At 42.2% G+C, this 12,837-nt stretch overlaps 1 protein-coding gene across 11 annotated transcripts in view; it reads right to left on the bottom strand.

Annotated features, from left to right (window-relative positions):
* The window catches only part of DAB1 (DAB adaptor protein 1), a 409,901-nt gene that overhangs the window by 35,262 nt on the left and 361,802 nt on the right, over positions 1-12,837 (bottom strand). For all 11 annotated transcript variants that reach the window (XM_030953038.1, XM_030953040.1, XM_030953037.1 and 8 more), the window contains one exon: positions 112-243. In XM_030953038.1, coding sequence (XP_030808898.1) covers positions 112-243 — 132 coding nt within the window. The remainder of the gene's footprint in view (positions 1-111; positions 244-12,837) is intronic.

Here is a 12,837-nt window from a genome sequence, read left to right as displayed (position 1 = left end):
GACCAGTTTAGCACAATCATAAACAACCCAAGAGCAGCCTCTTGAACAGCTCCTCACAAATGGCTTTTCAGCTGGCAACATGGCAGAAAATGACAGTGATTTGATACTTACTGCCTGGGCTGTTTTTATTGCCACAAATCTATGATTCCCCTCCTTTCCACACACGTATCCAAACGCTCGGTGGTCTGTGATATCCTTTGCAATGTAGGAAATTTCATGAACTGCGTGGTGATGCTGGAGTAGCTAAAAAAAAACAAACAACAGTAGAGAATATCCATCAGAATGTTTGATTAAAAAGCAGCATTATTCTCCTTCACCACTTTATCTGGATCCCAACACATTCTGATATGAAAACCTATTAATATCTTAACTCTTTAAGCCTCTTTTTTCCTCAAAATCTAACCAAATTTGACTTGCTTTTATAGGTTGACTAAAAGCTTCCACTGATGATTTTTCTAAGTATCTTTAAGTGAAACATAATTAAATAAAAAAAATGTATTACCTAGCTTCTACCTACACAGCATGCAAGGCACAGAATCAGTATTTCTTGGTACAGAAATAAGCAGGGGCTGCAGAAACCTGTAGCTTCACACAGGGTGACTCCCAGGCCAGGCTGACCTGCAGAGCTCCAGCTGAGATCTCCAATACCTCAAGGAATCAGTACCAGACCTGCCTTATCTCCACAAAAATCAGCAACAGCCAGTGCAAGAGACTTCACTTCAAGGAGTAACGCAGCTCCAAATACTTATTTCCCTCAGAAAATGAATGTAAATGTAATTATTCAACTGGAAATCAATGCTGAATGCAAAAGTCCATATTTTACTTAAAATCCCACTTTGGTGAATTGTAATAATAAAAAGACTTAATTTTAACTGTGTGAGCAAAACTCTGTCCAGAGTCAGGACATGAATCTGAGGCTCTTAGAATTATCTCTTGCAGTGCCAAAATCTTTCACACTTTGCACTAAACAGCATTTTATTATCAAAGTAATAGAGAAGTATTTCCACTAAAAAATGTCCCTGTAAAGCTTTTCTAAAACAATCTATTAGTTTCAATTTCTACCTTCTGATATATTGACCTACTCTTGTATCATCTAGGGATAATGCTATTTCTGAGAGCAGGCAAAGCCTCACAGAGAATTCTTTGGAGGTCCAGATTCCTGCTGGCTTTGAGAAAAAGCACATCTTGAAAACCAGCATGGTATCCAGGCAATCTCTAAACAAGCGGTTATTTTTGGAGTTTTTAAAAAAGAGAAAGTTGAAGTTTTAAAAAGCAGAAGGAGGGAGGATGTCTGTGTGTGGCAGGGAAATGCTGAGGGTGCTCAGGGCGAGTGACGGGAATGCTGCAGGGCAGGGAGTGGGATCTGAAAGGAGAGGCAGCCTGCAAGAGATGGATGGCTCCATATAAAACAAAAGACTGGACATGTTTCATTTTCATTTCACAGTAAATGGCTCTTAATGTCCCCATATCAAGATTGCTTGCTCATGGCAGTTAAGTGTTGCCAGTGACTGCAGGCAGAACGGGGCTCAGCTGAAGGTGCACTTCAGACTCTCCTGACGTGTTGAGCGTTTAAAATTAATGATGGGATCTTACTTAGATAATACAGGGATATTGATTTATTAGGTTTTTTTGAAAACCAAGTTACATGCTATCTGTTAGGATGAAATGAAATGTTCCCATCTCTCTATTCTGCATATGACAGGGAACGTTATCTCTGGCTCCTATTAAATCAAAGTCCTCTGACATTGCTTTATTGATTGCCAGGCAGCGTTTTGCACTGAAATTAAACTGTGATCAGATGCCTTCATCGTGGAATTAAATCTGAAAATTGTTCTATCATGGAAGAGTATCACCCACAAGGTAAGAGAGAAGATAGAGATACTCCAATTTATTTGGGAATCCACATTCACTGTTCAAAAATCGTTACATTTCCAACAGTTATGATATTTTACACACTGTATCAATAGAAACAGAAATTAAGTAAAGGTGACTGAAAATATCCTTTTCTGCGTTTTACTGGATGGAGAGTTTAGGGAGAGCTTTTCACTTGTTTGAAGGACACTGAGTTACAACACACATGTGAAATGCAGTGGTGCACGCACACATCTGTACTCAAATGTAGATATAAACACACCTGTGTTTTCACAGCCCTCAGTTCACCTCATGTGTCCTTTCTACATATTCCAATCATCCATTCTAAGCACTATTTACTGAGTGTCTGACTTTTGGCTCCTGCACAGCAGAAATGGGGCTCCTGTTGCAGTCAGGAGAGATTCACCACCGTAAAATGCAAGATCAGAATCCTGTTACTGGTGGCCACAACCACATAGAATAATTATTTCTCAACTCAGGGGTATTTCTGACACCCCTGTATGCCAATACTGATGGATTCCATCACACACTATTTGAAGTTTTTATTCTGAGAGCTGCTACAAATCATTTACCAATCCTTAAGTGAGGTACCAAATTGTTTTGGAGCACTGCAGCACAACAGAACAAATTATAGAGAAGACTTAATTTGTATTATGGTTCAACACAGTCAATTACATATTGCAGAGATTAGAAAGTAATTTAACATTTAAGTTTCAGTTGTTAACAAAATCCACAGCCTCCAAATTATTTTAGGTCTCCTGTGACTTTAGTCACTGTTGCAAATGTTGGAGATTTTAAATGGAAGCACAGATAAAGTCTCAAACTGGGTAACAAGACATTCTTGTGATGCATGAGTTCTTTTTCTTAGGCTAAACATAATGGCATTGTTATATTTTATTTATATACTAAGAAGTTTTTGCCTGGTGTTAAACTCAAAAGTCCAAAATACCCATGTGCACCAAGGCTGCTGCCTTTCCTCTTCCCCTTAAGTTTACTCTGGTCTCTCACCAGCCATTGTTCCCTCTCCTTTTCTCCATTCCATCCCCTGCTTCTCCTCTTCCCCCAGGTCGCTCCCTGTACATCACACTGAATTGATTTAGCTGCCTCTGAGATCTGTAGCATTTCTAATTTCCCTCAGGCTGCTTGGCACCTATCATAAATTTTTTCACCCCTTATCCTCATCTTGCCCCTTTATTTCCATGCTGTAGCCTCCAGTGCCACTAAATCAATTAAGTCAATCAATTAAGTACTTGGAGGGTCCAGCAATCATGTCAAAAATGTGAGTTAGATGGCATGAGAAAGTCACTGCTTTACTATCGCTATTTCTCTTTTAATGAGGTTGTCTATTTAGTGGAGCCTGGGGCACAGTGTTAAGAGCCACAACAACAACAACAAAAAATATCCTGCAAGCTGCAAATCCTCCTGGAAAAGCTGCCCCACCACAAGCAGGAGGCTTGTTCCACACAGTATTACATCCAGCAGGACAAGTCTCACAGGGATTGGGGTTGCACAGCCTGTCACCTGGAGTAACTGCAAGCTGAGCCTGGTTTCAGAGAGCTGGGACCAACTGGGAGCTCCACTATGGATGCTGGGATGTGGGGCGCACATGGACCAAGCCTATTCCTGCCTATTCACACTGGAATAAGCAATGAAACATTTTGCCTGTATAAACTCCCTGAACACCTCAGTTACTCACCAAACTGCAGAGTCCCTAATGGATTCATAATAAAATAACTTCATGGGCCATAGTTTCAGCCATGCTGCAAGTCCCCCCTGTTCCAACTGGGACTGCTCAGCAGCAGATAAGGAAACCAGGCTCTATGTTTTTAGGAAGACCATGGGAAAAAAAATCACAGAAATTGAAGCAAACAGGGAAAATGAACGGTAAAGCCTTACACCAAGTAGCTCAGCAAGCCCCAAGTGTGGCAGGACATTGACCATTGCTTACTGCAACACATCCAGGGAAAACAGTGAATTGCAGAAGATGTGAGTGGCTCTGAGGTGAATTTTATCTCCCTGCTGCAGGAAAACACTGGGTGGCACAGATGGGTCTCCTTCACTGCACCCAGGAGGCTGCTGTGCTCCTTAACACGGCTCAACATGCAGCACCTGGTCCAATGCTCCTCGTGACCATTTCCTTACAACTCCTGTTTGTTTCAGCTGACATTTGCAGGGATCATGGGGACAACAACACGCCGCAAGCATTTCCGTAATCGCTGTGTTTGTGCTGCAATGCTTCTCTGCTGTTCCCTTAAAACGGACTTAGCAGAGGTGGAGTGGAGCTGCTCATCCCCACCATACACATCCCACAGTCCTGTAGGTGCCCATGGCATCAGGGTTGGAATTAGGTGATCTTTAAGGCCCTCTTCCAACCCAAACCATTCCATGACATGAAACACCTGAATTCTCTACTGCAGATTCAAATCTAGTTTTGTAACTTCTGAAAGTTTTAGGAGATGGACAGTAGTCCCTGTATGTAGACAGCTAAAAAAACACCACCCAAACCCCCAAACCTCTTCCTGACAGAGATTTTTTCTCATTAAGGTGCATGGATACCTCTCAAGCAGTTGTGAACCCTTCCACTTCCTCTCCCTCGAGAGAAAAGTGCATTTCAGTGGGACTGTGTACATACAATTTGGAGGAAAAGTCAACAGTCTCAAATGTCAGAGTGAAATGAAAAACACATCAATAAATTGCATTTGCATCACAAACTTTCTCGTGTTGTTTTCTGGTACTTGGTATTTGGATGGCAGATGGGGTGGCAAGACATCAGCCTCATGAGATAAGGCAGGGGATGAGCAGATGGGGAAATGAAACAACCACTGCAAAAATTCTCAGTTTCATGTGAAATAGCAGAGAGGAGACAGCTCAGTGTTATTTCAGAGCTACAGCTGACAACAGCTTCAAACTCCCTGCAAATTACTACTGGACACAGCACAGGGTGACTGAGAAACATCTTATTTCCCATCTGACAGCCCTTCCCTACTGTCATGAACACTTCAGTCACTTGCCCATGGAGAGGGGACAGAACAAACAATATATGACAGATCACTGTAATCTGCCTTAAATGTGATAGTGCGTAGTGTGAGGAAACACTTGATAGCCAAAAAAAATCTGTTATATAAACATTTACTGCAACATGTGGAAAATTTTATCAGGTTTGATCTAGGAAAGGAAGAGAGCTGTAGAGTTTAGGCTTAGCAAATTATCACAATACTGAATTCCTACAAGAAGAGCAAGGAGTTTTGAAAAAAACCAGCATTGCAACTCAGCTTTCAAAAAGAAATGTCAGATATGAAAACCTGAAAAGCAAAACCCACTGGAAACCCCTTGCAATTATGGAGATTACAGTATTGGGAGGCATTTCCCAGCACTGGCCAACATGATCAGTCCTGGTCACAGAAGAGCATAAACTGAAAAAACCCATGGAGTGGAGGCTGAACTTTCCCTCTGAAGGAGACTGAAAATGAACAGTCCAGTCCTGAGTCTGTCTGAGCCAGAGCCACTCATGGAATGTAGGCTGAACAACAGATTATGGACTTCTGCAAAAATACCCCATCCCAAGAACAGGAGCAGAAAAGGAAAATGTAACCTCCAGAGTGTTCCCCAAGCCTGAAGGGCCCTCTCAGATGGCAGCCTGTAAGGATGGCTTCACAATGAGAAGAAAATAAATCTGTCTAATCCCCGTGCTTCCTCCACACACACTGATTTTGCAGACAATAACCTGAGGAAAGACTTTTCCAAGTGCCAGCTACTAAAAGGCGTCTCAGCGCACAAGCTCTGCAATAAAAACACTTGGCACAAAAAAGCTCACTTTGAGATTATATGCAGATCAAAGCTTGGTCTGTGTAGCACAAAGGGGCACATGAAATATGGTGCTGATAAAGAGAAGAATCAAAACAGATTTAGCCCCAGCTCTTGCAGACTCAGTCCCTCCAGGGGGGCAGCCGTCTGGCTGTGACACAGCACAGCACCCAGAGAAGTGTAAATTTAATTTCCTTTTAATAACAATAACAAACTTGTAAGAGCCATTCTCTTCCTGCAGCCGAGGAGACTGAAGCAAAAAAACCCCAGATTATGTGACTTCCTGAGTTTAGCAGCTGAGTCAGGAGGGAGCAGAGTCAGTGAGCAAGATCCTGTGTGAGGATAAGAACCTGCTCAAGTCCAAGGCTACGCAAAGCTCTACCTGTACACTCTATCCTAAATAAAGGCAAGTACTTCCCAGGAGCACCCCAGCTAAGAGCCTGTTTGGTTGGACTCAGGAAAAAAAGAGCTTAAAAGGGTACTTGGGCCACAGCTAAAATCCAAATTAACCCTCACCATTCCCATTGCTTGATGAAAAAAGCATCCTGGTCCTGCCTTTATCTCATCTGGGGAGCCAGAGTGGGAAATTCCAAAGAGAGCAAAGGCAAGTGCCCTTGTGGGTGCCTCTGTGACAGACACACCCAGTGATGCTCTCAGCTGGTGTGGCCCTGTCCCCAACCCCAGTCAATTAAGGCAGCAGGACATGGCTCTGCCAGCACAGCAGCCTAATTGTGATGAATGGATCTCTGATATCGAGCTGGCTGGATGCTCCAAGAACCTAATTTGTGAAAAGAGAACAGCACGAAGGTAATAAAGTTCTGTCCAGCTCTCATAATTTGTAATAATGTCTGACAAAGACCAGATATGAATTTAGTTATTGGTCATTGTCTTCAGAAGCAAATGCTAAGTTGCTCATGCAGAAGATCCATTTATTAGATATATGAATTTGGAAAGGGGCAAAACAAAACTGGAACACACATATGGCAAATTTCCCATCTTCACTTCAAAGGCTTTTCAATTTTTTATTGTATCAGCAGTGAAAGTAGCTAAAACCTAAAACCCTTGTCCAATTACTACGAAGCCCAAGTCATCTTTTAAATATGCACTTGCAAATTTTGTTCCGGGACAAAGAAAATCCTAAAGGGCAAGGAAACATTTTCAGAGAGCTTTGGAAAGACAGATGTGCTACACTGAAGCTGAGATGCTGGGCCTCCCATGAGCCTTGTACTATTTCCTTGTTGTTCTGCACCTGACACAGCCATTGCTCTATCAGGATGGTTAAAGCAAAGGATTTGCACAGCCAAAACCAAGAAGCAGCAGACTTCATCCTTGATACTGAAGTCAGTGGCCCCATCAGCTCAGCAGTGCAACATGCCCCAAATTCCATCAGCAAGGAGCACCTACAGGCTGCAGGGCATTGCTTTATGTTGCCATCTCACTGTTTCAGTGTGCTGTACAAGGAACAGCCCTTGCCTGTAAGTCACTGTGACAGTCTTTGGGATGGCAGAGTCCCTCAGTGGTCACTGTGGGATTCCCAGGGCTGTAACACATCCGAGGGCATTCCCCCTGAGCTCCCACCACACCACCCTCTGCAAAATGGTCAGTGGATCAAAACAGCCATAAATATGCCAGTACTACCCTCTACTCTCAAGCCAAATTTTCCATACAGCTCAAGTGCAGCACCTTTGACCACACCTTGTATTTTTTCCTGATAGACTCTGTGAGAATCATTGATTAAATCCTGAATTTCAGGGAGCACAATATTCTGTGAAGAGACAGTTTGCTGCAGCATCTCTGAACCTCTCCATATTTTTACTGTGTTCATCTTTAGAGCTTGTGAATGTCCTTTGAGCAGCCCTCACTTTTTACAAGCTTCTTTTGTTCCTTTGACACCAATATTCCTCACCCTCCTGAAATGCTTTTGATTTACATGAACAGCACAAGCAATTCTTTCATACAACTCCTGGGAGATTTGGAAGTAATTTTTTTTGCTTTAGCTGTGTCAGATCTTAACTGCTTCAGATTCAGCAAGCATTACCAGCCACCCTCTTCTTGTAGCCTGTGATTTGAAAAACTCCTCAGTGAGAGGCAGCCGCTGATTCTCTTGATTTCTCATGCAACCCCTATAAAGCAGAGCTTGAAAAGATCACAAAAACCATACTCAAATTTAAGTTGCACTGGAAAGTCATCAAATAGAAACTTGCTTGGACTGTAAATCTACTTGCACAATGTAAGAAACTTTACTGGGAAAGGGGGAAAAGGACAAGAGGGATTTATTTTGTATTTCTCTATCTATCTCCCAGATACTCTCCCTAATTTAGTAAGACTTTAAAGGGAGCTGAGAGAAAGCACAGGTGCAGGGAAGAACAAGAGCAGAAAAGGATTCTATGAATTCACAAGCTGTGTACAACCAGTATGTTGTGTTCATGAGCCAGTTGAAAATGATGCAAAACAGTTGAGAATTTCACATGACACCATCGTGGTATCGTTCAAATACAGAAGTGATTTCATAAGCAGAAATTAACCAAGGTACTGAAGCAAGAAGACGATGACAGACTGCTTTCAGTGGCTGGTGAAGGACTTAGGGTACCTGTGTGTCACCAAAGATGACCCTGTAGTGATGAGCTTTACAATTCAGAAACAGCATCATGAACAAGCAATCCTGGCCATAAAGACCAAACCATTTTGTTTTCAGTTTTCCTACAGAAAAAAAGAGATGAAGCCTTTTCCTCTGAGTTACAATTGCACGTATAAGCAAGCTTCAGACAATCCCATAAATGGGATCATTCATCAATAAATCCTTCATTTGTTCAGGTCCCCCAGCAGACACTTCACCTCGGATATCAACCATCCGTAGCAACGTGACAAGTGTGTGTGCAGCACTTGAGCTCTAAGAAAAGAATAAAATAAAATGTAAAAGGCAAACCTCAAAGAGACTCTAAAGCAGAATAAAGAACTTGCAGGTAATTTTTTCCTCAATTTTCTTTTTCTTTTCCCCTTGCATTATCCCAAGGTAGGAACTCCTGAAGCTGCCCTAGGCAGGGGCTTGGCACATCATGTTCCAAGAATTCTGTATTTCAGCTCAGGCAGTGGAGACTGTTTTTAAGCTCTGCCCTGGTACCTTTCAACAGCAATCCCTGCAGCTCCCATTTGCACATTGTCATGCCCAGAGTTGTTTCTTCCCTGCTCATTTTCATGTAAAGCAGGATGAATGTTTGGATTTAGTCTTCTGCTGCTAATCGAAATCTCCAAAAGCAAACTTTGATTAACTCTCCACACTCAGACCTGACCACACAGCTGAGAGCACAGATCAGCTCCGTTGGCTTTTCTCTCTCCCTGCCTTGCTTTTCTGTCCTGGCCACGGGTGTCACACACAGGATCTGCCTTTCAGAACAGCTCCCTGGCAGTGCTGCCCTCACCTTTTACTGAAATGCAGGCAGCAAAGCCTTTCACAGCTGTGGATGCTGCCTTGTTTCCTACTTGTCCCTTTCACTCTCGCCCCTCTGCAGCTCCTGCACATATCTGGTCTTCTCTTCTCCCCATCAAACCTGAACTTACTCATTTCTGCACTCCCAGCACTGCTCAGCACTGAGCCTTGTGCATGCACAGGTTAGGCTCACATGTGCCTGACACTTTAAAATACTTCCAAATTCCTGTGTCACTCACAGGAAAGCATTTGGCTAATTAAAGATTGCAGAAGGCTGCACATAAAACCTCTTACAAACCAACTCAGCCTTTTTAAAAGCAAGGACATAATCAAAAAACTGGATTCAAATCCGTATTTTGACTATCTAAAAAGCAAAAGAAAAAGTACTTCGAGCTATGCAGAGCCAGGGCTGGGAGCCATATGCAATATTTTTAGATACCCAGATTTCTTATTTGCTTTAAATGTCAGGGCACTCCAACTAATTAGTGTTCTGCCTCACCTATTCACAGTGCTGCCTTTAAAGCCAGCAGGAAAGCTGCTGCCTGTTTCACTGGGAGTACCATGATGTGGAATGAGGATGGGAGCCACAAAGGATTAGGAAGTATTAACAGCAGAGAGAGGTAGCATGCTACAATTGAAGGACACAAGAGGCACTGCTGTAATTCCACAATTGCCACCACGTGCTGGGAGCACCTCAGGAGATGCTGTTCCAGCCCCTGGGCTCCCCTGACACATGGGCTGCCACATGCTGAGCACACAGAGCACCCACCAGAAAGGTCAGATCTCATTTGGGAAGACAACTTTTACAAGCAGTTGTTTTTGTGCTAAGCAAAGATCTAGTGGTATGTGAAATTTATGGCTTATTCAACTGAAAGAGTAGGATGAAAGCAAGTATTTGTGTTTGGCATCCAGTGGCAGTGGCCTTGCCTCTTCTCCTTCCACAGGGACCTCATTACATAAACTAAGAGGGATAAAAAAGGTATTCATTCATCCCCATGGACTATCAGAGTGAACAATGCTCTTGCTGACTTCCCTGTGCTCCTGAAGGCAGAACATCACCCAATGACTTTACTTCAATAAGTATCTATTACTATCACCCTGCAAACTCCATGTACATTTAAAAGCAACCCTTTCCTGTAGTTTTCCCCTCTAATTACCCTTGACAGTGAAGGACACCTGCCCCCCTTCCATCTGCCCCCACAACAGGAGAGCCCAGGAGGCAGCACAGGAATTCAGGAGCAGCGACAGTGCTATTGCTCCTACCAGGGCAAACACAAAATTGCAGAGCAGCCCACCAGATAAAAATGCTCTGAATAGGAAGGAAAATCGCCAGCAGTCCTGGGGTGTAATGCTTCCCAGCTATCTCCAGGAAAAAAAGAGTGGATTTCAAAGGGGGGATGTAACTTTCTGTTCTGGCACCTGCTGAATGTCCCCCACTGCTCTCCGGGGAGGTTTCAGAGCATCTCAGCTGCCTGTGCTATTATTATGTCAGCACTTCTCCTGCTAAATCCTTTCCCAAGCAGTCTGAAATCCTGCCATTGTAATTCCAGGTGTGCTGAAAATGGGCCTGAAATTTTCTTCTACTTGTGTGATGCATTAACCTGGCTTAAAACCACCAGGACTTGCACGCAACTCTGTATTTTGGGTGCTCTTCTTATAAGACTAAATTGCGGCTGGAGAAAAAGCAATGTGGCTCTGCTGGAGATTCATTTATCTGGATCACAAAAGGGTAGTGAATACAGGCAAAAAAATCCCAATATAACTGTATACTTGGAGTTTTCTGCTGTGGGACAATAGCGGAGAGATGATGTGCAGCTCCACAATATAACAGGATTCAGAACAACAAATACACTGACTTTCAACTTCTTAGCAAAATCCATCCCAAATTTTGGTTAAGCATACCAAACATTGAAATTAGTAAAAACTAGAAGTGTTGGCATAGGAATTTTTACTACAACAGCTCTGTAGACAGAGTACCCACCCCCATATGCAATGGAAGCCAAATGGTAACTGGGAATACATTCATATTCCTAATATTTACTGTTTGGAAGTGTTATTTATCACTGTTATACCATAATGCAGAATGCATGTAAGCAGCACTTCCCTTTCTTAACTCAGTCCTGGGGTGCTTGGATTAAACATCAGGAGGCCAAATGGGACTATCACTAAACTCATAAAATCTCATTTTCTGCCTTTTTGAAAGCAATCCACTTTTTACCCTTTTTCACACTGAATAAAAATTACAGCTACAACAAAATTGCACAAATTATTTCAGTTTAGTTAATGTGTCTGGAATAGCTTTATTTCATCTTCATGCCCATTAGGGTCAGAATTCTCACAAGGCAGTTGCTGCATATCCTGACAACAAGCAGGCTGCACTCAGAGCTTTTCCCTTTCCCAGGTGAAAGAAGAGAAATTTCAAACCTCTAGATCCCCAAGACTTCACAATATGCACAATCACACCCACATTTTGCCTTTTGGGTTCTTTTTTTTTCCACAGTGACAACACTGCCGTGATACCTAAGGCTTTTAAAACCCTCATCCAGCAAACTGAGCATCTAAAGAAGAGAAATCCAGAAGCTTGTGGCTATTAAAAATCCCTGTGGAGCACTGTGAACCATCCAAACTGCCCAGGGCCCAGTTTGGAAGGCCAATAATGAATGAATTACAATAGTCAATAAGGGATGTAATTAAGGAAGTAGGTTCTTCTGACATTTACATTTTGCTAGCTGCCACATGTCCATGAAATGTGTTATTGTTTCCCTTCTGAAGTACCAGGGTCTATAAATACCTTTTAAGAATCATACACAGATTTTTAAGTCCTCTCCTCTGCCATATTCTAATTAGACACATTTATTGCATGCAGAACAGTAAATGCCATGTTTTACTGGTCATATTTACAAGCAGAAAGATGGAAAGTGCCAAGGAGCAGGGCATGACTCTCAGTCAGAGCTCAGAGAGATATTCTGCAGGCAGAAGCTGTGGACAATGCACAAAGAAAGGCCCCAAATGTCACCATTTTCAATTCTACATCCAAAATTTGACTTTGTTGTTTTACAGTTATTGCTCTTTATTGTTAGCATGTAATGTTTTTTTACATTGCAGCCCTTACAAGTCCTCAGCATGGTCCAAGACCAAACATTTCTTACAGAAGTTCCTATAAATAGATAATACTGATTAAGAAAATAAAGAAAGAAAGAATTAAAAGGTTGTCCCAGCAAGTTTAAATTGTATATATTTATACAATTTAAATAATATATATCTATATTTAAATTGCAACCTTTGAGAGCTAAAGGCCAGATCCCCCTTGGGACATCTCTGGGATGCAGGAATGCAGTAGCTCCTCAGCATATCAGGTTTAAAACAAGTTTCTAGCATGAGAGTATTCTAAGGAAAAAATAAGGGGGTACTGCATGAATATGTCCAAAGAATTCCTCTAAAAGATGATGGGTAGGGAGGAAGGGATCTGGGAGTCATTTATTAAGAAAACTGAATAAATAAATGGTGAAAGTTGGTACTATGGATTGACTCCTCAAAAGCTGATGAAGAATAAAGGCAGCCATGAAGAGGCTGGAAAAAAACAATTCAGCAATGGGGTGATAAAAGAGAGAAGGCAGATCCAGCCCAGGAATGCAAAAGGAAGTGTGACATGATCAAAAGAATAAGCTAAGGCAGCAATCCTGGCAGTCACAATGGATTTCAAAAATAAAAGTCAAATTTGTCAAGGACAAAGA

Source organism: Camarhynchus parvulus, chromosome 8, assembly GCF_901933205.1.
Source record: "Camarhynchus parvulus chromosome 8, STF_HiC, whole genome shotgun sequence".
NCBI lineage: Eukaryota > Metazoa > Chordata > Aves > Passeriformes > Thraupidae > Camarhynchus > Camarhynchus parvulus.
This window is presented reverse-complemented; position numbering and strand designations above follow the sequence as displayed.